The 23,672-nt window shown below is 40.8% G+C and overlaps 3 protein-coding genes across 3 annotated transcripts in view; 2 read left to right on the top strand and 1 right to left on the bottom strand.

Annotated features, from left to right (window-relative positions):
* Positions 1-3,450: 3,450 nt before the first annotated feature.
* Positions 3,451-5,727, bottom strand: mrpl32 (mitochondrial ribosomal protein L32). The gene is made up of 3 exons (XM_005743258.1): positions 5,500-5,727; positions 5,138-5,334; positions 3,451-3,965 (listed from the first exon to the last, which is right to left on the bottom strand). The coding sequence occupies exons 1-3, from the start codon at positions 5,594-5,596 to the stop codon at positions 3,714-3,716; spliced, it is 546 nt and encodes a 181-aa protein (XP_005743315.1). The 5' UTR covers positions 5,597-5,727; the 3' UTR covers positions 3,451-3,713.
* A 1,278-nt stretch (positions 5,728-7,005) lies between these two features.
* Positions 7,006-10,987, top strand: psma2a (proteasome 20S subunit alpha 2a). Its single transcript, XM_005743257.1, has 8 exons — positions 7,006-7,111; positions 7,618-7,694; positions 7,845-7,977; positions 8,087-8,209; positions 8,499-8,580; positions 8,711-8,784; positions 9,892-9,949; positions 10,031-10,987. The coding sequence occupies exons 1-8, from the start codon at positions 7,071-7,073 to the stop codon at positions 10,145-10,147; spliced, it is 705 nt and encodes a 234-aa protein (XP_005743314.1). The 5' UTR covers positions 7,006-7,070; the 3' UTR covers positions 10,148-10,987.
* Positions 10,988-11,200: 213 nt separating this feature from the next.
* Positions 11,201-23,672, top strand: part of atad2 (ATPase family AAA domain containing 2) — a 14,317-nt gene continuing 1,845 nt past the window's right edge. Inside the window, exons 1-28 of the mRNA XM_013913385.1 lie at positions 11,201-11,752; positions 12,800-12,933; positions 13,267-13,322; positions 13,436-13,622; positions 13,753-13,846; positions 13,996-14,077; positions 14,664-14,843; positions 14,959-15,079; positions 15,450-15,464; positions 16,291-16,392; positions 16,606-16,714; positions 16,825-16,940; positions 17,197-17,371; positions 17,467-17,555; positions 17,894-18,053; positions 18,208-18,298; positions 18,505-18,682; positions 18,789-18,925; positions 19,112-19,238; positions 19,447-19,633; positions 20,275-20,460; positions 20,659-20,794; positions 21,021-21,217; positions 21,508-21,667; positions 21,788-21,910; positions 22,192-22,362; positions 22,462-23,172; positions 23,421-23,620. Coding sequence (XP_013768839.1) covers positions 11,558-11,752; positions 12,800-12,933; positions 13,267-13,322; positions 13,436-13,622; positions 13,753-13,846; positions 13,996-14,077; positions 14,664-14,843; positions 14,959-15,079; positions 15,450-15,464; positions 16,291-16,392; positions 16,606-16,714; positions 16,825-16,940; positions 17,197-17,371; positions 17,467-17,555; positions 17,894-18,053; positions 18,208-18,298; positions 18,505-18,682; positions 18,789-18,925; positions 19,112-19,238; positions 19,447-19,633; positions 20,275-20,460; positions 20,659-20,794; positions 21,021-21,217; positions 21,508-21,667; positions 21,788-21,910; positions 22,192-22,362; positions 22,462-23,172; positions 23,421-23,620 — 4,419 coding nt within the window. The 5' untranslated portion in view covers positions 11,201-11,557. The remainder of the gene's footprint in view (positions 11,753-12,799; positions 12,934-13,266; positions 13,323-13,435; positions 13,623-13,752; positions 13,847-13,995; positions 14,078-14,663; positions 14,844-14,958; positions 15,080-15,449; positions 15,465-16,290; positions 16,393-16,605; positions 16,715-16,824; positions 16,941-17,196; positions 17,372-17,466; positions 17,556-17,893; positions 18,054-18,207; positions 18,299-18,504; positions 18,683-18,788; positions 18,926-19,111; positions 19,239-19,446; positions 19,634-20,274; positions 20,461-20,658; positions 20,795-21,020; positions 21,218-21,507; positions 21,668-21,787; positions 21,911-22,191; positions 22,363-22,461; positions 23,173-23,420; positions 23,621-23,672) is intronic.

Genomic DNA, 23,672 nt, shown 5'->3' with positions numbered 1-23,672 from the left:
AAAAAAGTATATTTAGTGAGTCATGCACAGCTCAGTATCTAATGTGAGCAACCTACCTGTACTGTGGTCTGGTTTCAAGGACGAGGCTCACCCAGCAGGCTTCATAGCTCTCTTTCTTCCACCTGTTCTCCTCCCGAAGATCACACCAGGAGTTCACCAGGTAGCAGCCTCCTCTGCTCACACAGTGCATGGTGCGGTTTTGTCCGTAACTCAAATGTTAGTAATTTGCTCCAAGATGAATGTCCTCTTTCATGTGGGTGCTTCTACAGATGAATAAAACTCGTGGGATAAAGGATACAACGATCTGTCAAATCATGCTAAATGTATGTTCAAAACACCGTGAGAAGTGTGTGTGTGTGTGTGTGTGTGTGTGTGTGTTGGCCAATGTCTTAAATATCCAGTCTTGTTTCTATTTTTACTCCTATGTGTCACATTGTAGTGAACGTAGTGAATGTCCCTGCTTAAGACATCCTGAAGGTTGTTTTTCACATGAAATGGAATTTAGTTCTTTCCATGATGTGATCCAACCAGAATAATCCAAATGAAAGCTGAACGTGGACCTCTCTGACTTCATCTTTTAGATTTTTATGTACTCTTGGATAAAACTAAGTAGTAATCTTAAACATTAACATTTAATCTATAACTATTCAGTCACATTTAGTGTCTCTTGGGTTTGTAAATACACTTTTTTCTCTTATACTGTATATGTTTGTAAGGATCAGTGCGTTTAAAGCTGTGGGACGTGTTAATTCATCTCTGTGTGATGATAGGAAATATAAAATGACTAATCTGCTTAAACGAGATGAATGCAAGATCGCCTATCTGATCGGGTCAGAGAATCCAGCCTCTTGCTCCTCAAGTGTCACATGTTGCTGTGGGGAAACAGCTGAAGGCACTTAGAGCGCTAACTGACACTCACAATCTAACTCATTAATCCGAAGCTGCGTCAGGTCCTCGGCTGAAATCACCACGCTACAAAGGTACTCTGTCGCAGTCATCACTGCTACAGCAGATCAGTAGAGTGCTTTCAGTTCTTAAACAGTTTACTTAGTAATTAAATGGTGGATGAGTGGTAGCAGCTTTGAGTTTAACAGAGGTCTTTGATTTCAGATGGAAAGATATAAAGGAAGGCAGGTTATCACTATACTGATGATTGCTACAATAATTAACAGGGACCCGACCTTTCCTTATGACCTGTCATACATGTGATGTTACTTAATATGAGAACATGAACCATTTGAAGAAAAACAAGAGAGGAGATACAGGAGTCTAGCTGCTCAACAATCCTGTGTCTCCTTTCCCACATTTCCCATTTCAAGATTGCTCCAAATGTTCCCAGTTGCTGAAAGGTGTAGACTGCAGGAAGACCAGTTCATCACCTGGACTCTTCTGCTACAAAGCCATCCTGTTGTCATAGTTGCAGCATGTAGTCTAGCTTTGTCTTGTTGAAATATCCAACGCCTTGCCAAACCATCAGAGATGCAGGCCTTTGAACAGAGTACAGATAACAAACCAGATGTTCCCTCTCCTCTTTAGTTTGCTGGATGGCGCATCCATGTTTTCCAAAAAGATTTTAACATTTCGGTTAATCTGATCACAGAAGAGTTTTCTATTTTGCCTCAGTCCATTTTAAGTGAGCTTAAAGGAGATAACGTCACTTCTAGATCCTGGATCCTCGTCTTCTTCACTTAATAGAGGCTTAACGTGCATTTGTGCATGGCACGGTGAACTGTGCTCACAGACAGTGCTCCTGAGCCCATGCAGTGATTTTCACAACAGAAATCTGTTTGATGGAGAGTCGCCTGACGGCTTGAAGGCAAAGGCACCCACCTGACCTTGATTTTTAAAGTCTTACACTGAAATTGTTCCACAATTTGATTTTGTTTTTTTGCTTCTGAGAAACTCTGCCTCTCTAAGATGCTCTTTTTTTAATGTTACTAACCTGTTCACAATTCACCTAATTAGCTGTAAAATGTTCCTCTGGCTGTTTTTGTAGTTTCCATCTTCTTTGAGACATGTTGCTGCCTTTAAATTAAAAATTAGCTACTATTGCTCATGAAGCATTAAAATAGCTCAGATTAAATGTTTTCTAGGCTCTATTGTGAATAAAAATGGATTCATGAGGTTTCCAAATCATTGTATTATTTTTCTTTTTAATTTACATATTACACAGCTTCCCAACTTTTCTGAAAATGGGATTGTAATTGTTGTGTTTGGGATCTGCATGATGGTCAGTGTGAGGGGATTTTTTTCTAATATTGCCATTTCATGCACACACAGCTCTGACTGTGAGCACAGAAGCCCCTCCCACCTGCTGCTCAAACTTTGTGCTAATGAGGGGCAGCCAATCAAAAGAAATCTAGCTTTAAAGGAAGGGGAGCTAAGAGGTAAATAAGGATTATTCTGAGCTTTAATTCAAGCTGCTCTAGAATAGTTCAATGAAGATAAAGTGTTAGAAATTAGCATGATAGGCAAAATACTGAAACAGTGCTGATAAAACACACTTGCCAATAATAAATCATTTTTTATACGTTTGTACACTTACGGTTCAGGGGTTCACCACCTTTGTACACCTGCAATTTAGGTATCATTCATTTGATAAAGCAAGAGAGATAACACAAATACAGTTAATGATTAATTTGATGGATTGCATACAAATGTCTGCAGATGTTACAAAATATTTAAGGTTAAAATATTTTTGGCAGCCTTAATTAAAAGGCAAGTGAAAGCATTTGTTTAAAAATATACTAAATTCTTGCTAAAGAATTTGGTAAGAACATAACAAGCAAGATTACAGCGCTGTGCAAACCAAGTAAACCAAAGTAATTTCAGTGGAACACTGATAAGCCCGGTCTTATCAAACTATGAGGGGGCAACTGAATCACAGGGACACTGAGGCAGTGGAAGGTATGCTGGACTCATCCCAGCAAAAACAGTCTACTCCAGCGACACATGAGCCACCGTTACATGACTTTGGTTTAATGCCGAATCCTGATTAAAGGAAGTTGTGGCTGAAGCTACGTTGCTTGCTTGTTTGTACACACCAGTGTCTGATCCTGTTAACCGACAGTTTTTTTTCACAATCAATTGTGCAGCCAGACTCTGATAAGCATTAGAAAGCAGTAAACATGACAGTGACACTCATGGTTTGATGTTAAGTGTTCCAGATTTTAAAAACATCAGACTCTGAGTCATTATTCCATTTATAGTGAAAGCACCTCTCGTCACTAATAATTGTGATCGCATATGTTCATTTTCATCCTACTTTAAGGAGAGAGGTCACACGACAGGGTTTAAATGGGATTTGATAAACTAGAATATGTTCATTTTTTTAAGAATTAATGGCGTCCCTCCAATGCTCAGAAGACTGGAGAACGTTTCATAAACAGTCTGGAAGTTTCTTCCTGTTTCATGAAGCAGAAGAAGTCATTCACCTTCACCCAAAGCAGATTATTTCAAATAAGGAATTTATTGTCAAACCATCAAAAGTATTATGCAGTTGAATTATGTCCATAATCTGACAGTCTTGGCTTTTAGAAAAACTGAACTATGATATCATCAACTCCAAAGGTATATTTTCTACTGGAAACACGTTTCTGATGTTTAAGCTCTCTGGATCAGTTCTGAACAAACTAATTCTTAATTTGTGGAAGAAAAACTGACCCAGAGAGACTGAAATATGCTGTTTGTCGTGGTATATGTCACACACAGCTTCAGTAGTTGAACCATGCAGGCCTTTTCCTGGGCCTCTCCACTATCCTCTTGTCTTTGTCCTGCTCCTTTGGGATTTCCCCCTCATATAAGACCACAGTCTCCACAGTGGGGGCCTTCAATGGGCCTCCTTCCATGGCTTGAATCTGATGACGAATCATACTGGTCTCCTTGCACACCTTAGCGTAACAGAAGCCACACAGGATGTGTTTCTGTTTCAAGTGGCCACACTCTGGACACGGCTCGATGTTGTTCTGAGGAAGAGAGGGGTGCAGGGGAAAGCAAACGGGGTCAATGGATGCAAGCGACTGCTTCTCTAAATGTTTCTGATCATCTTTGATATTCCTGCACCACACTTTGTGGTCTCGTCTTAGTAAACACTACTTATATACATCAATGGTAGCATTTACACATCACTGGGGTTAGGTATCACTTTAAAATAAAGCTAGTTTTATTTTTCTTTCTTTCTGTCCAGCAAACAGGAGAGCTGCACCACACACACATTGAAGGTGGCCACTTGACATTAGTGTGACTCGTTCAGCTTCTTATCACATGTGACATGGTCACAACGCTCCCTTCTATTACACAGTTGTAGAGCTGAATAGTGTTATTTTTTGTTTTCATAGTGATGTCTAAGTGAAGCTCAACTCTCAGCGCTCCAATACAAAATATCATTTTATTCTGTTCGAAATTTCTATGAAACGGTGTTTTAAAAAGTGTACAAATTGAGTTCAGACCAAAGAAAATTCCTCACTCAAGGATTTTTGCCCTAAGGGAGTCGAAAAATAGGCTTACAAGAATTAACATTTTAACCTGGGAGTGTATGAGGACTGACCCAGGGGATGCCACAGGTCTTGCAAGCATGAAACTAAAGTAAAATAAAAATAATCTCATTTCTCCGTAATTGAATCTGTTTAGATAGTTTGATCAGACACATTCAAGAGGAGAAACAGCAATTGAAGGAGTATAAATAAAAATCTTTGGGAGAAAAAAATAATTTCCGAAGGAAAAATACTTCAAATACTGTATTATGGGGCCAAAGTTCACTGACTTTGCAGCTAAATTAGATGATGCTTTAGAAGAATTGCCTATATAGGTCCGTGCCAATGCTAAGCTAAAATGTTTGCCTCCTAGAAAGATTTTGGATTCAGTTTAAAATATTAGTATCTTTCACAAAGTACACTTTCATTTCAATCTGCGTACTCTGATCTATGGAAGTCACTCCAGCTGGACCCAACGTTAATGAACGAGGTGCTCTCCTTAAATCCTAAATATTACCAGTGACTCGTCGTACTGAATGGTTTATTTGCCACAAATCAAACCCCTCTTTGCAGTAAAATTAGGTACCAGTAAGACAGATGAAACTATAATTTGGTTTAAAGGTTGAAATGACCCAATGAGATCATCCAGTCACTGCGGAGCGTACCTTGACTTTTATAAGTTTGCTCTCAGCTCTCCTCCTGGTGCGGTTGACCTCGATTGTGCGCCTCTTCTTGGGTGCTGCCATCCACATGATGCTGTCCAAGAGGCCGGGTTGCTGCTCCGGGCTCTGCTGCTCCTCCAGCTGCTGCTCCTGGTCGAGCTGAGGCAGGAGGCTGGGGCCGTTCACAGCCAGACCCGGAGCTGCACGCAGAAGGAAACAACGTTACAGGAATGACTACGACTTTAACTCCACCGAAACAGCAACACGACACGGACTGGTGGTATTAAATGAAAAATGTCTTTAATGAGTATGTTTGTGTGAATGACCCCATTGTAAAAAGAGGCTATTAGCAGCAGCTCACTCACCCAACTGTGCTTCTAGTCCGACCGCCTGCAACAGTCTACTCTCAATGCGCAGCAGAGAGCACCTGAGGCTGTGAATTAACGCGGATAAATTCATCATTTTTGTTACCAACACGCTTCCTCTTCTCCCAGCATGTCAAACAGCTCACGGTCACTGAGGATCCCTACGTCGTAAAACAGCGACGCCAAGCTGCACTTCGTCTGTTTAATTTCCGGCACACAAAAGGAAAGATTTTGTACGCTGCTGCCATCTAGCGGTGAACCGTGGAGCTTTTATTGTAGCAAAACTGCGTCTCAATCCTTGTGTGCATATTTTAGATTTGTGTGGAAATTTGAGTTCAAGCTTTCCAGCTGTTTTTTGTTTTTTGCTATAGCTATATTTTTGCTATTTAGTTCAGTTTAGTATCCAGAGTTAATGTTCTTGTTTAAGCTTTTTTTATTGTTTTAAAATGTTTAGTTTTAATTTCGTTTCTATTAGTTTTACTTTTAGTTGTGATCGTTTTTTTGCAATACTTTACTTTCCGATTTTCCACTTAGCGAAGCATGAACAAAACACACCTCTAAACCCACGCACACAGAAGAGGAGAAACAACGACAACGAAAATAAAGATGAGTGTAGGTGATGTTTTCAAGTGGAATACAACTATTCATCTCTGAGATCAATCTAAAAATAGGCAGCTTTCCAGCTTTCCGGGTAATGGTTTACACTTTTTGACAATGCATAGTGCCAATTCCAGGAACTTCTGTGGGCTTTTTCTTAATAGTGTACTAACATTTGTAAAGTCTCCTAATAAACATATTTGAGGATCTAAAGAAAAGAGTAACTCTAAAAGTTTTGACATTTTTGCCAGAATGTGTTTACCTTTATGCAAAACCACGTACTGTGCAGGAATGAATCCTCTTCAATGCCACATTTAAAGCACAGACTAGAGAATTCTGGTTTATATTTATGTAATCTTTGTGACATAATACAAGCTTGGTGGAGAAAGCCACCATATACTGGGCATGTGTCAAAGACAAGGTTTAGGAAAATCAGTCAATTTATTATAAAAAACAAAACATAGAACCTTCTAAAAGTAGAAATCCAGAGTTTCAATAAACACACCATCCAATGCCGCATCAGGCAACTTGTAATACGATTTTTACCAAATTAACAAATACTAAAACTAAGTATTTTCTATAAATAAAACCTTTAGTTTTATGTTAATTTAGTTACCCTAACGGACACAAAATGATCTGAGTTCATTTAATTTTTTTATTCAGAAGTCTAGTTTTAGTTTTTAGTTTTAGTTAACCATAATGATATGTAATCACACAAATATCTACACTCAGTTCAAAATATGTAAATATGTATTTTATTTTATTTTAAAGAATAATATATACTTAAGAAAAATATTTTTTTCAAAACAGTGGAAATGACTAAACTCCCAAGTTTAATGAAATGCAAAGTAAAAATGATAAAAAACGGTCATAAAATAATATTGATCGAACACACAATCTTCACAGGTGGCGATGTTCACTCGTGATCGCACTTGGAGCTCTACAGAGCAGCAGAGAAGAAGAAGAAGCTCAAGATGGCGGAACGTGGTTACAGTTTCTCTCTCACCACATTTAGGTAAACTTTGTCAAAATATGGATAAAATTGAGTAGCTGCATCGAAGCTTATGGCGTGTAACAATTGCTTTGTGGCAGTAGCGTCATCACATGTATGCATTACTTTTTATTTCAAAACGTAGATGAGGTTTTGGAGCCGCTGGAGTTGATGCACTGTCATTGCCGGATAATGAATCGGCTAACATCGCCTATTAGCATGTTGGCTAACAGTTTTTCCAAACTGAACATTCGAAAAGATAAACTTTGTTCAAACCCATAACAAAAGCTCACCTGTTTTAATGCGGAACAATACCCGAGCAGACTGAAATGAACGGCTTGGTTTTGAATGCTAAATATTTAGAGATTATTTCGGCAAAGCGTCGAATTAGCTTAAATGAGTCAGTTGTTTTAGATTTTACTTTCAGTTTCGTCTCTGTTAGTTACAATACGCTAATTCGGATTTCCAATCGTTTATCTGACTTTAACACATAGTGAAACAGCTTGTTGTGTTTTTTTTTTCGCTTGCAGCCCCTCCGGTAAGCTGGTACAGATCGAGTATGCTCTGGCAGCTGTAGCAGCCGGAGCCCCCTCGGTGGGCATCAAAGGTGAGTCCAGAACTCGACTGTAGCTTTGAGAGTGAATCTGTCAACATGTTAGCGACGCAAAGCATACTTGAAAGCTCTGCACATTCAAGCAGAGTTGAAATTGGTTAGAAACGCATATTCTTCAATAACTGCGTGACTCTTGATTTCCAGCTTCCAATGGCGTTGTCTTGGCAACAGAGAAAAAACAGAAGTCCATACTGTATGATGAACAGAGCGTCCATAAAGTGGAGCCCATCACTAAACACATAGGAATGGTCTACAGCGGCATGGGGCCTGACTACCGGTGAGTGTTGCCAACGGCTTTGCAGACTATAGTGTGACATTTTGTTAGGCAACTGAAATGACAACTGAAAGCTAATTGCAGAAAAATAATGAGTGTGTCATGTTGGCAGGGTTTTAGTGCGGCGAGCCCGCAAGTTGGCACAACAGTACTTCCTGGTTTACCAGGAGCCCATTCCCACAGGCCAGCTTGTCCAGAGGGTGGCCTCTGTGATGCAGGAGTACACACAGTCTGGGTGGGTATATACTTAAAAAAACAAAACAAACACACACACACATACACACACACACATACACACACACACACACACACACACACACAAAAGTAGACACACTGCTGTTTACTAGTGACATGCTTTAGGGGTAGAATTTGTTTTGCATTGCTGTGATATTTTCTCAAAATTCAGTCCACTTTAAAAGACGTGTTAATGTGTTACTGATTTTGCTTGACAGTTTCGAGGTCTTTAGAGAGAAATTAATTAGTGACGTGTAATATTTCTCTTTTTTTCACCCCTCCATCCCTAGTGGAGTGCGTCCATTCGGTGTGTCTCTGCTGATAGCTGGATGGGATGAAGACCAGCCCTACTTGTTCCAGTCGGACCCTTCTGTACGTTCTTCTAGTTCTCAGCACTGCTGCCTACAGCTCAGGATTAAATATTGCTTGTGCTTTTAAAAATGCTTTTGCAGGTCATCCTGCTAGCCTAAAGGTTTTTTTTTATTCTGTTTGTGATTGGCAGGGTGCATATTTCGCATGGAAAGCCACAGCCATGGGGAAGAACTATGTTAATGGAAAAACATTCCTTGAAAAAAGGTACACGTAAATGAGTAACTCATTATTTCCCTGTTTTCATTCATATTACTAAATTGTTGCATGTTTATATAATACTTATAAGGAATATATATTACGTCTGATTCTGTCACAGTTTTTCTGTATGATTGTTTGCTTAAGGCCAACTTTAGTACTTATGCGCTTATGTACATTAGTGCTCAAAAGCACTGACGCTCTGCAGGCTTCCAGATATTGGCCTGTTAGAAAAAAATAAGCCTTTACAAAGGTGCGGTTTGGCTAAAACAGGTTGTTTTTGAGTTGAAAGATGGTTCTGAAAAGTGAATTCAGTGCCAAAGTGACTTAAACCTGCAGAGGGCGACCTCTGTTAAATTAGAAGTCTGAGAGGATGGCCATACAACTCACTTGAATTATCTTGTTAAAAAAAATCTTAAGTAGTTTATGGCCTTAGTAACACAGTTTGAGCCTCATTTTTAATGAAAGAATGATACATATTCAGAGTATAGTAGATGGCAATGCATAAAGTCCAAACTCAAGAACATAAATAAGAAGTGCTGGAAGTCCACTAACCAGTGGGATAGATGCATCATTTATATGAAATCTGAAGGGCTCCATAAGATAAGTAAGTTGCCTTTCACATCAACTTAAGGGATGCCGCACAATAAAATATATTGTTGGAAATTAGAATTATAGGTCCCATTTATAAAGTCACATTTAATTAAAATTCAGTGATTTTCTGTTCCATGGACTGAGCTTGATATTTTGTACTGGATGTATTTGGTGCTCGGTGGCCAAACTCCCACAGTAAGAGCTCTGTGTATTTACTGTAGCTGTCTCAATGATCATGTGTAAACTGTGTTTAGAGTGCTAGATCTCATTTGTGGTTTATTATAAAGCAGTTTGAATGAGTGGTAACCAATAAGCTCTTCACACAGTTTGAATTTAGACTGTTGACCTACTTTAAATTGTCTATTTTGAAAATGAAGACTGGGTAAATGCATTTTAAAGGCTCTGTACTTGAATAGAGAACCATTAACACACAGCACCATTTAATGCAAAAAGGAGCTGCTGTGAAAGGGGTCTATTGTTTCAATAGTTCAAGGGTTTGACCACTTTGTTTTCCTTCCTCAGGTATAACAATGACTTGGAATTAGAAGACGCCATCCACACAGCCATCCTGACATTAAAGGTATGCAGCTTGTAACCAGAAACGGCTTAGTGACTCCACCTTAGTGGTGGTTATTCAAACCATCTTGTCTTTGTGTTTCAGGAGAGTTTTGAGGGTCAGATGACAGAGGAGAACATTGAGGTGGGCATCTGCAACGAGGCTGGCTTCAAAAGACTCACCCCAGCAGAGGTGAAAGACTACCTGGCAGCCATTGCTTGAACACATCCCCCTCGGTCACATTCAAGACAAAAGCCAGCACAGTAGCCAATTGTCTCATGATGCTTTTTTTTTTTTTTGTAAATCCATTATAAAGATAATATGGCCCCATTGTCTTATGATGAGACAGCTTCTGTTCTCCAAACACCGGAGAAAAAAAACTGCTGTAACTTCTTCATATTCATAGTTGTTATTATTATGCATTCTTATCTTGTATGACAGAATTAAATGGCCTGTTGACCATCACAACAGGCCGGCTGACCAGACCCATTAAAGTAATGAGGCAGCCGTTGTGCATTGACTAAAATCTGCCAGTGGCAAATAACAGATCTTTAACCAGTTGGTATTGTTGTTGAACACACCCTGGTGATGTGAAATGTGACAGTTGGCTACTGTGCAAATGAAAAGGAATGTGGACTCTGATGAGTAAAATCTCAAGTCTTCCATCAAATCTGTTTTTGTTGCTCATTAATGTTTGAAAGGCACTTAAGATCGAGCATGGATTTATTCAAAAGTGGTATTGCTAGACATGGCTTGGGTTTTAAATGTACCGTAAGTGAGACTTCTTGAGCCCAGGAGAAGCCTTAATTTGCATCCCTGATTAATTCTTCCTCATCCACTCTGAAACCCACTAGGAAAGAGGATAAACAAAAGAAGCACATAGGGAGGATCTAATGGGAGATTCTGAGATTTTACTGTCAGGATCTGATTGCCTGTACAGCAGTTTTACATGATGTACTCTTTTTTTTCTTTTTAGCCTACAAACAGTTCCAAAGTTTGTATTTTTTTTCTCTTCTGATATCTGTCACTTATTCAAATAAAAGCCGGTGAGTTTGTGATGACTCCGTGTGTTTAATGTATGTGCTTTTGTTGTGAAATGGCAGCCTTATCGCGGTGTTTTTATGTTCAAACTGCGAATGAGCCGTTTGAATATCTGCGGACTTAAATGAGCGCGTACTTCACAGCAGAGCGCGCGCTAACATGAGCCGGAACACCTTTTTTTCAAATTGTAGTGTGTCCCTCCGCTTCCTAATGTTTTTACGAATACTGCGACTGTTCCAAGAGTGGCTACAGCGACCATTCAAACCCGCCGTAATATCGACATGATGAAAATAAATCTACTTTAACAGTTAATTTCACTACCCGTGTAAAGTTCATCTTATTACTCCGCTTTGCATTTAGCTAGGAGGTCTATTTTTGCGAGCGGCAGGCCGTTGCCGCTTACCTCATAACCTCTGATGACGTTTATGGCGCCAGAAATCAAGGCTTTAGTAAGGAGCTCGTGTGCGTCAGCTGGTGGATATACCGTTTTATGTAATGTGTCGGCGGTTCCGTAACCGCCAGTCATTTTAATGTAGATTGACAGTTTATTGCTCGTCGTTCATGTTATTATAAGGTTGTTTAAGAGCCAAGATGGTGGTACTACGCAGCAGCGGCAGTGTCGGAGCCGAGCCGGTAGCGACAACACCGACGAGGACGATTGAGTTGGATACGAGCTCCGAGTTTCTCTCACTGCTTCCCGCGTCGCAGAGAAAGTCCGCCCGGCTCAGCCGATCTTCCCGGGCCCCGTATGACAGCTTTAGCAGCCCTGAAAACAACATTGCGAATGTGAGAACACACACTGAAACAGCTGGTCAGATAAGTAGTAACCGTTCGTTGGTTGGATAAGTCTGCTATGAATGCAACTTTGCTGTGCTAGTTTAGCTACCATGCTAAGTTGGCTAAAAACTATCCTCTCCGCTGCATTACTAAGTTACTGACGCTTTGTTACCTATCATGATGTATCGAAAGAGTTAAAAGCATAGTCATATTATTTTTTATTCATGCGTGACAATCATTTATTATCACAGTCTAAATGACTTCTTAACTAAATCATCTTATTGATTTGCCGTTAAGCATCATAATCATATAACACCATCGTATGATATCACATAATTAAACTCACTGTTAGTTACGTGTGCGTGTTTGTATTGTTAGTAGAAAGATTATAAGGCTTCTGTCCATTCAGTAATTCTTCATTGACCTTTATCTTAGACCCGTCTGTTACTTTATAACAAAAGTACTTTTTAAATCTGCTTGATGGAAAATAAATAGTTGCAGGAACCGAGGTCAGCCGCAACACTAGAGGAGCAAATAGTAGTTTAGTTACTAGAGCAAACCAAGATACTATCGTGTTTAATGCACAGGAAAGCAAGTTTATAGCTGTTCAGTCATATGACCATCACTTCCACCCAGCAGTCCTCTTTGCATTCATGTCAGAGCTTCGGTTTGCTATATTTGCTTTGAATTAATTAATTACCTATAGCTCATAACATAGTTGGACTTAGACATGTTAGTGTTTGTGTGTGTGAGAGCACGTTTTAAAGAGTGATCTCAAATATAAGATACTACATGTGAAGGAATTTAAGTGACCTAGATAAATTATGTAAATTAATGATATATAAATTAGTCCTTTCAGTACACAGGTGATAACTGATTAGTAGATGTGCACTCTCTGCACATCAGTTTTTCACTCTAATGTTAATCATTAACTGCACTTAATCTGAGCATGAGATTGACTTCCTAACTCATTGGACAGGCAGCTTTTAACTCCCGACTACATATTCTGTAAACTATAACAGCACTGTGTGTCACTCACATGCTGATATGAAACAGGGGGAGGACAGTGGTCTCCACCACTCTCTGAGGACCAGAGGGCAAAAGGTTAAATTTGAGGTCTCATTTGCGGACTCGCGACCCAAGAACAGCTCCCCTGCTGATGAGGACAAAGTTGGAGGCTGCTGTACCAGGTAATGCAATACCACTCACATTGTTAACTGATTATTTTTTTAGTCGTGTTGTTTAACAAGCTCTCTGGTGCCTCTACTTGCAGATTTGAAGGTTGTGTGTTAAATGTGTAATACCTGCCATTCACTAAAATGACTGATGGGTATAAAAATGAGATTTTTATATTTTCGTAAGCTAACTGAATCAATGCCCAATTTAAACTGTAATATTTTTGTCATCCAAGTTCACCAGCTGTATGCAAAATCTAGTTCTCAGTGGATTTCCATCAGTGCTTAATGTATATGAAATGCAGCAATATAACACAAGAAAATTATTATTTTGTCATCATTTGTCAGGAAATCTTCCAGGCTGCAGAGAGATGGAAAGGCATCGAATGGCAAGCAGCAAGCAGGTACCATGTATTGTAGAATCCATGATTTTAAATTAAAGCAGTGTAGAGTAACTAATATTTCTATATTAGTCTCTATACATCTAACTTGGGAGAGCTTATGTTTTGCATCCCAGATGTTCCGGATGAAGTGGAAGGCTCATCCACTCCCAAGAGGAGCCGCTTTAACCTACGAAGCCCAGAAGTGGAGGAAGAAGAGGAGGAAGACGAGGATCATCGCTCAGTGCGTCGCAGCTCTCGAATCACCAGATACAAACTGGGTTCCCGCAACCAGTCTGTGCTGTATGACCGCCTAATTACTAAGTGAGTTCAGCAGAATTCACTCAGCAAAACTGTCATCTCTAGTAGTATTTAACAAACACGGTTCCATACACTGCGGGCTGATGAGGGATTAGATAAGACATGAATGTCCCATTCTTCCTTTGTCCCTCAGCACTGCTGAAGCTGTTCTCCAGAAGATGGACGACATGCAGAAGATGAGACGCAGGCTGGGGAACCGAGACCGGGATAGAGACGCTAAGGAAGAGGTGATAATCCACACAGGAAACTTCACAGTTCTGCATGGTGCTCTGTAATGTAGTGTTTTTATGGAGAGTGGGTAGCTAGTAGCTGACGGTGTGAAGCCATCTTCGAGCTGTCGAACTGATGAGTGTTTGTTTCTGTTTCCTCTGAGCAGCTGAGTGTGTACACAAGTGGCAGAATGAGAAGGTCTCTGAGGAACAATGTGAAGACTAAAGAAACTGAGAAAGAGAACCAAGGTGAGATGGTTAAAGTCTAGTAATGTTAGGAACACAGTTTAGGAATACTGTGTGCAGTGGGAATGTGCACAACTTGCTACTGTCACTGTTTAGTACCAGACGTACCAGTTGTTTAATCTAATTATAAACATTTGAATTGATACCCAATGCAGGGTTTGTGTCCTGAATATTATGCAGCAATTTGCCACCAGATGGAGCTGCAGTCACTGTTTAAAAAAAAAAAAATGCCATCATTCTGTTAATCAAGACCTGAAATTTTTGTTAGGGCTATTATTGTTGGCTATTTTGCGGATACAAACTGCCTTCTTGTTTTTTTGTTTAGGCAGCTTTGAGATTTTCCATTAAAGGCTCCTCAAATAAAACTTGATATCTAAGGGCTTGTTAGTTTTAGGCTAGTCGGTTAGTTAATTTTCTTTCACGTTTATTAGTCACCAGGAACGTTTCTAGTTGAAGGCATGCTGGTCTGAGTTTATCTTCTTCAGGGGAGGATTAATCTCAACATCAATCTCAACATATAGTGAGGTTTGGACAGCAGCAGTGTCATGTGGTGTTTCATTTTTGTTTTACATTTTCATTGAATTCACAGGAGGGGATGAGGATGATAATGATGATGATGATGATGATGAAGAGGAGGAGGAAGATGGAGAAGATGACGAGGAGGAAGAAGAAGATGATGAGGATGCTGAAGATGAGGAAGAAGAAAACCAAAGACGCTATGACTTAAGACAGCGAAAGACCGTGGTCCGCTATCAGGCCCCACTAGATGGTATGCTGTCCATTCAGAGCTGTGGATCATCATCATGATTAACTAGAATAATTGCTTGAATTGCTTTTGTCTTGTCATTTTGCACTGTTGAAGGATGCTTTCTTTTCTTTTGTAGAACCGAGAGAGACCAGGAAGCGCAGCATGTACTTCAAGGACCACTCCTCATCTACCAGGCGCAGGTTCAGATTCAGCTCCACAGCCCCGAGGAGCCCCTACAACAGGAGGAGAACCAGCAGGTTAGTGTCACAGCTCGGCTACCGAACATTACCCTGTACATACAGCATATGCAGGAGTAACACCTCATGTTGTTATGTTTTGTTTTTCTTAAATTTGTACACGTGACAGATGTTTATTACTAAATCAGACAGGATTATTTTAGCGCATTGTCCACTTTTCTTAGGTTATCTATGAACTTTTTTAAACAGTCACATACCTGTTTAGATCCTCATCTCAGACATACTCAAAAATGTTTGGCAAAGGCTTGATTTCAAACAGATTCTTTGACAGCTATTGCCATAACACTGTTTCTACTAATTGCTAGCATAATCACTGCATGTCAAATCCATCCTCTTTTCTTCCTCTTTTTTTTCCCCGTCCTACCATCAGGAGTAGTTCTGAGAGGTAAGACCCTCACTGCTCATCTTTGTCAGTGTTTACAGTGTTTGTAGTTTGTCTTTAATAGAGTCTCTCCTTGTTAGCTCTGCGGTTGTTGGTAATTGCTGTTGGTGCATTTGAGTTTCACTCTGCTGTGGCGAGTAAAGAGATGATGAACCAATCTTCATTCAAACGTTATGCACTTTAGAGCATTTCTTTTAGGCTGCTGTAAAAAATCCGAGCTCGTCAGTGAATAATCATAAGTTAAATATCAGTCTTGACCATGTGGAAAAATGTAGATAATGAAAAAACTTAACTTGATTATTCATTAATTCGTTTTATGTTCCCCTGTTGCTCGTTACAGAGCAAATGCCCTAACTTTCTATTTTAGTTTATTTTTGTATTACTTTGTATTACATTTTACAGCTTTTTTTGGGTGCACTTGTTTTCATTTCTGCACATCTAATCTGAAACTTCTGTCACTTTAAAAACGTTTGAATGTTGTGCAATTGGTTTGGCCTCACAAGCCTTTTAAGTTTTTTGCAAGTGAAGCTCTCCCTGTGTGTTGCTCAGGTGTCGTCAGGTGATGGTGTCATCTAAAGTGGTTGGATGAGTCACTCCTGTTTTTGCTACACTTGTACAAATCAGATATTTTGCTTTGTTTTTTCCTCAATATGATTTCTACTAATGAATGATGACCAATGGTGGTGTATTGTTTTTTGTTTGTCACAGTTTATGTGTGGCTACAGATGGCTTCTAATCCTAATCTCATTGTTGGTGAGAGTAACCTGCCTCCATGCTGATACATCTTGTTTGTTTACAATAAGCTGTGTTCACATCTTTTGGTGCGCAGGAGGAGACATGCCATCCACAGCAGCGACTCCACGTCCTCCTCCTCAGACGACGAGCAATTTCAGAGACGGAGGAGTAAGAACAGGAGCCGGTCAGTCAATAGGTGAGAGCAGTAGGTGTATCAAGGTGTTGTTTTGTTTTCTTTTTTTTTTGCAATGTGAAATAAGACACATAAAAGGTTGTACAAATGATTTTAAAGAAAAACTTGTGGTTAGCCTTGTGACTCATTAGTGAGAATGCCAGAACTCCTGATTGTTGTGTTTTATAATAATAAAATGCTGGTGCTATTTACAGTTTTTGTTTGTGTGTCCTGTAGATGTCTACCTATGAACCTTGTGAAAGAAGACCTGCTGGGGATCCACAAAGACAGGATGAAGATCGGAGCTAGCCTCGCTGATGTGGACCCCATGCAGATTGACAGGACGGTGAGCTGCGTCAGAGAATGGCCCGATTAACAGATGCAATGATAAAACATGTTGCACGAAAGCACATTAAACATGTAATCCTAATGTAACTCTGTTGTGAATGGGATCAGGTGCGGTTTGACAGCATCGGAGGTTTGAGCAGACACATTTCAGCTCTAAAGGAGATGGTGGTGTTCCCGCTGCTTTACCCAGAGGTGTTTGAGAGGTTCAAGATACAGCCACCCAGGTAAGCAGTGTGTTTGTGAACAGGAGAAAGTTGTGTGTCAAAAAGTCACGGTTGCACATTATTTTTAATGTAGTTTGAAGATTTTTTTCAATTTATTTTCCCAAATAATGAGGCTACATAAAGTACACTACACTATGTATGCAAGATATACAGTATATTACACAAACATGTTTGCACGATAGATGTCTTATATCGGGATATGAGATTTTGGTCATATCGCACAGCCCTATCGCTATGGTTTTCTCTTGTCTTTCAGGGGCTGTCTCTTCTATGGTCCCCCGGGCACTGGTAAAACACTTGTAGCCAGAGCTTTAGCCAATGAGTGCAGTCAGGGCGACAAAAAGGTTTCGTTCTTCATGAGGAAAGGAGCTGACTGCCTCAGCAAGTGGGTTGGAGAATCTGAGAGACAGTTACGTCTCCTGTTTGACCAGGTAAACTGAACTCATCTGCCTTTATGTTGAAAATTAAAAATTTAATACCTGTACATGTATCAGGTGTTAATAGGTTCTTACTGGGTTCTTTCCAGGCATATCAGATGCGTCCCTCCATTATTTTCTTTGATGAGATTGATGGTTTGGCTCCAGTCAGGTCCAGCCGTCAGGACCAGATTCACAGGTCAGGCTTGTTTGCAGTCTTGACTTTATCTCAAATTTAACAACTCTGTAAAATAAACATTTGCTTGTATATTTTATTAGGAATAAAGTATAATTTACATTAGGAAATTGTTACAGAATCTTCTTTCAGTTCCTAAATGTAGAGCCCTAAAACGCACCAGAAAAATGAAGCAGAATGGTCTTTATTTTGTTTGTTTGTTTTTTCCAGTTTACACTGTCTCAGTTAGGTACCTTGATAGAGTGAGCCTTAATATTTAGGGCTTGTTGTGTCACTGTGTGTCCTTTTTGTTACAGAGAAGACTGTTAATGAAAACGAAATCTAACCCTTTGTGTCTGTAGCTCCATTGTGTCGACCCTCCTGGCTCTGATGGATGGATTGGACAGTAGAGGAGAAGTGGTTGTGATTGGAGCTACGAACAGGCTGGATTCCATCGACCCAGCTCTGAGAAGACCCGGACGCTTTGACAGAGAGTTCCTGTTTGGCCTTCCCGACAGAGAGGTGAGGAATGTAGTTTCAGCAATACGATATAGTAAATATTGGTAGTATTTTGTAAATATTTTTCAATACTGCTGCTGCACATTAGCATGAGTAGAAAAAAAGCAGCATTGCTCATTCTGAACATGAATTGTTGGCATCTTATGTTGTATGGCAGGCAAGAAAGGAGATTCTAAAGATCCATACCAGACAGTGGACTCCTCCACTCTCTGAGGCTTTTCTGGAGGAACTGGCAGATAAATGTGTTGGTAAGTTGAGCACATGTCACGTAGAGATACATGCTTCATTAAGTTATAGTTGTCCATACTGTATAAGTAAGTTGAAATGTGATAGGAAGAAGGAAGGAATAAACCTGAGACACTAACAATCCTGAATTCATGTAGGAAGCGATCACATGAAGTTTTCTGGCCATACAGGTTAAAGTTTGCTTATTAATAAACTTTCTGTTGTTAAGGTTACTGTGGAGCAGACATCAAGGCGGTCGTTTCAGAGGCAGCCCTGTGCGCACTGCGGCGCCGCTACCCACAGATCTACTCCTCATCACAGAAACTTGTACTTGACGTTAACTCCATTTCCATCACTAACAAAGATTTTATGTCTGCCATGTCCAAGATGGTACCTGCTGCCCAGAGGTAAAGTTTTGGTGCTGTCTTCACAGTCCTTATGCAGCCTGGTTGCTGCATACATACTGTTAAGTACTTTTGATAATGATTATGATAATTTTTTTATTTATTTTAGAGCGGTAGTGTCACCAGCTAAGGCTTTGGTACCTGCCATTCGTCCACTGCTGAATGCAGCCCTGCAGAGCATCCTCCTCACAGTCAGCAGAGTGTTTCCGCATGCTGAGATAGGCTTAAAGAGAAAGAGGGAACAAGGTGCGGTCCTGCTTTACCTTGTTATTCTTGCTCTGTTGCTACACGCATGTTATGTTCATCATAGGAATTCTTTCAAGAAATCAAAGACTGAGAGAAACAATAAAAAGATGTGACACACAAAGAGCTTTTTTCATTTTCTTTAATTCAGGGTGTAATTATTTACTTGCTGTGTTTGTGTGATCCAAGATGTGGCCTTTGCTGTATCTGATGATGATCTGATGTTCAGTGAGGAAGAGGACTCTGAGGTCTGCCCCATTGGACAGACCTCCCAACACAAAACACCTGCCGCTAACGGCCTCCTGAACCTCCACAGGTAGGACACATAGTCTCAAATATAAGGTGGTATTTTTGACAAGTACTGTTTGAAATCAATTTGAAATCAAATGGCCATCTACTTCTACCACTTTGTGTCTCTACATTGCCTCTCTGTTAGCTATCTGGAATGCCTGAGACCCAGATGTTACTGAAGTGAAACATTCCTATTACTTCACCATCTCAGTATCTCTGTCTGTCCTGTGTAGGAGTGTGTTGAGCCAGCCCACATCCTACCGTCCCCGGTTGCTGCTGGAGGGCAGACCAGGTTCAGGCCAGAGCTCTCACCTAGCTCCTGCTGTGCTCCACGCTCTGGAGAAGTTCACGGTGTACACACTGGACATGGCCATGCTGTTTGGAGCCAGCGCAACTGCACCAGAAGAGACATGTGCTCAGGTACATGAGCTATAAAGCCAAATTAAATATGTGATATTATGGTTACATTTGGATCATTTGCATTTAAAGAAAATGTAGAGGTACATGTTGACTTGAGATGGTCTGGAGGCAATCTTTGCCTCTGCAGCCTTGTCAAATTCAGTGTGTTCTTTTAAGTGGACCTCACTGGCCAAAATGGCTGCCACAGAAAAACTGTAGTTCATGGGCTCCACTTCCTTATACCATGAGCAGTGGGGATAATTATGTACTACAGACAAGTGCGTGTATGAAAGAAGATGCTGTTATTTTACAGTGATGCATGGCAGCAGGCTTCTCACACACAATCATAAGCCACCCTGCTTTGCTGCACTTTTAAGCAGGAGGTATGGTTGATGGTGCAGCATCATTGAAGCAGGAACTGGGGTACTGGTCCATTCAGGGTCATGAGAACAGAAAAGAGAAGACGACAGAAGAAACTAATGCTCCAGTCCTGGGCGAGGCTTAAGCGGAGCGTTTAGCATAAGGAAAACACACAGAATAGATTAGTCACAATGAAGGAGGGGCAGGGTATGGCTGTTACACGTCCATACCCACGTCTGTAGATTTCAGTCCAGATGTTGCAATTGCATTAGAATTTACTGCTCTTGTCACATGTTCTGCAGATTTTTGTTGAAGCCAAGAGAACCTCCCCCAGTATCCTGTACATCCCTCACATTGGCCAGTGGTGGGAAACAGTTGGCCCTGCTTTAAGAGCTACTTTCCTGAGTCTCTTGAGCTCCATCCCGGCCTTCTCTCCTATCCTTCTGCTCGCTACCTGCAGCCTCCGTTATGACCAACTCAGCACTGAGGTATGGAAAGATGAGTAATGCTCTGTTTCATGGGTTGCAAATGTGCCAGAGGATAAACAGTTATTATCTGCTTTGTCAAATGTTCTTACAAGGTGTAATAAATCAGTGTCTCTGTTTTTACTGAATGCAAAAGGGCCCGCTAAAATTTAGAGCTGCATTCATCTGCGGTAGTCTCACCTTTCACCTTCTTCATCTCAGGTACAGGAGCTGTTTCGGCTTGAGTACGGAGAGGTTTTCCAAGTTCAGGTCCCCACCAGTAGGGAAAGAAGAGACTTCTTTGAGGATCTAATCCTCAACCAGGCTGCTAAGGCCCCTGTCTCAAAAAAGAAAGCTGGTAAGCCTAGACATTCATACTAACATATCTCCCAGCTCATGACTAAAATTGGCTCAAAGCAGCAGTCTTGTAGTTTAAGTGTGCAACATCTGTTCATATGGTCGCACAGTGCGGCAATGTTCATCTTATCCTAGATGGAAGCTAAAAGCAGATGCTTCCAAGATATACATTTTGTCTCTTGCAAAACATAATTGAATTAAATCTGTCAACTCTTCACTTGTCTCAGTGCTTCATGCATTGGAAGTGCTGCCAGTCGCCCCTCCACCAGCTCCACGTCAGCTAACACAAGAGGAGACTCAGAGATTGGAGGAGCAGGAGGAAGACACCCTCAGAGAGCTTCGCCTCTTTTTACGTGATGTCACCAACCGTCTGTCCCAAGATAAGCGCTTCAAGGCTTTTACAAAGCCAGTGGATTTAGAGGAGGTAGTAGTGCTATTATTATTACCTTGTACTCCAACAATGCCTTATACAGCACTGGATTACTACAGTAGAGAATATTTCAGGAGGGGAGCAATGACTGAAGGTTAAAGATTTGCCTAGCTAAAGTATTATTTAGATACTGCCACTGGGGGGCAGCAAACCTATCCCCACAAATGACAAGTTTAATGTGCAATTTACTGCAGCGCTCATATCAACCGATTTTGTCCTCTGAGATCCTCTGAAATGTTTGGTTTCATCTCTTTCCTTCACTCAGCATCTGTCCTGTGTTTCAGGTTCCAGATTATGCTGAAGTGATCAAGAAGCCTATGGACCTGTCAACAGTCCTCTCCAGGATAGACCTCCATCAGTACAGAACAGTCAAAGAGTTCCTTCAGGACGTGGATCTCATCTGGCAGAATGCCCTCGAATACAACCCAGACAGGGATCCCTCAGGTACACACAGTGGACAACAGACACACACATGCACATACACCATGGATAAGAGAAGAATCAGTGAAATACAAAGTGCTCACACATAGGCTGATTGAAGTGTAAATGTTTGTTTTTTCTCAGATCGTCAGATACGGCACAGAGCATGTGCACTGAAAGACACAGTCCATGCTATCATCAAAGATGAACTGGATGAAGATTTTGAGAAGCTTTGTGAGGAGACCAAGGAGTCACGCAGCGCAAGAGGTCAGTTTGTGTCTCTATGTGTGTGTGCATGATTATTGACATTTGTCCTGGTCCAATGGAATTAAAAAGACTGTTTGGTTTAGCTCAGTTATAAAATAAACAATCTGGGGTCAATCAATAATGGCTATAAAAAATAAAATAAAAAACCTTGAGTAATCTGAAATGTTTTAGTTTTAATGTGATATAACAAACTCTGTTTGTCTCAGGTTTCCTTAAGGAGCAGTTCATTTGCAGTTTTAAACAAGTAAAAGTGTACATATTTCTATTTTTGACTACCTCAGGTTGTTCCACTGCACGATTTACTCCCTCCTTCTACCACGTCCTTCCCAAACAGTCCAAATCTCCTGCTGAGGCTAAAATCACCGACAGCAGCTCACAGCAGCTGGATGGATCCACAGTTCCAGCTACTAATAATCCATGTTCCTCTGCTTTTACAACGCCCAAAAATACAGGTAAAGATCATACACTTAAATTAGTAGCAAATAATCATACACATAAATCAGTTGCAAATAATCCCTCAGTTTATGGATTACAACATTTTTTTCCCCCAGCCCAGAAGAAGAAACGTCGGAAGAGCCGATGGTCCACTGGCTACTATGCAAAGAAGAAGTCCATTTCTCCTCACGTGTCCAAAAATGATGATCAGCTTGGGTCTGATGAGGAGGAAGAGGATGGAGATGATGAGGATGAAGTTGAGAAAGCAGGAGAAGAACGTGATGAGGGCGATGGAGCAGAGGAGGATCATACAATAGCTGATGCAGAGTCAGAACCTGCAGAAACTCACATAGATGGTTTTGGACTTTCTGAGAAAATGCAAAGCAGTGAGGAGGGGAGAGTGGAGAAGAAAGCAGATCCTGAAGATGAGGTCAACTCATGTGAAAAAGCAAAACTGGAAAATCACGGCGAGACGCAGAATGAACAAGAGAAGGTGGACGATGCTGTTGCACATCACTTAGAGGAAAACAAGCTGTTAGGACAGGAAGTAGAAGAGAACCACAAACCTCTTTCAGTGAACACTAACAAGCACAGCTACATTGAGGCTGAAGCAGATAACCAGCATCCCCGCGCAGTAGATGCTCAAACTCTAAACTTGTCAAAAACTCAGACTGAGCCGAGTTGCTGTGTAGGCCAGGAAGAAAACATCAAGGTAGTTACAGAAGAGGAGGCAGAGCAGAACATCACTGCTGAACCAATGGAGGTGGAAGAATCCTCAACCACAGATGCCTGCACAGCTGCCAGAGGAGAGGAGGACACAGGCACAGGTTGGATGTCAACACACTAAGACTGGTTTCTCACATTTAATGTGACACCAGATGTTTAGTTGAAAATGTTGCTGAAAGGGGGAAAAAGCACACGTCATGTCCAGCAGGGAAAGCAGATTACTAGTATAGTGCTTCTAGACCACAGTCCTTGGGCCTCAGAGTGAAAATACCAGCAGGCTATCATCTGTTACAATCGTGTAAACATTTTGTGTGTTTTCCTGTGTGTGCATGTCTGTTTGGTGTCTCAGAGCGGAACGTGAGGCGAATGACTCGGGCTCTGAAAAACGCTGTGCTGCAGCAGCAGATGATCAATGTGGACAAAGCTCTGCAGATCTTGGATGAGGAAACCCCTCCTGTAGTTGTGGACAAAGACAAATTAAAGGTGTGGGATGCCATGTGTGTAGTGTGTGCTGACAACGAGAAAAAAAGAGAACTAAACTGCTCAACTGCAGATTTCTCTCTCTCTCTCTCTCTCTCTCTCTATATATATATATATCTTT

The sequence above is a fragment of the Pundamilia nyererei genome, unplaced genomic scaffold (genome assembly GCF_000239375.1).
Source record: "Pundamilia nyererei isolate P.nyererei 1_Seehausen unplaced genomic scaffold, PunNye1.0 scaffold00129, whole genome shotgun sequence".
Taxonomy (NCBI): domain Eukaryota; kingdom Metazoa; phylum Chordata; class Actinopteri; order Cichliformes; family Cichlidae; genus Pundamilia; species Pundamilia nyererei.
The sequence above is the reverse complement of the archived record's forward strand: the minus strand, read 5'-3'. Positions and strand labels throughout refer to the sequence as shown.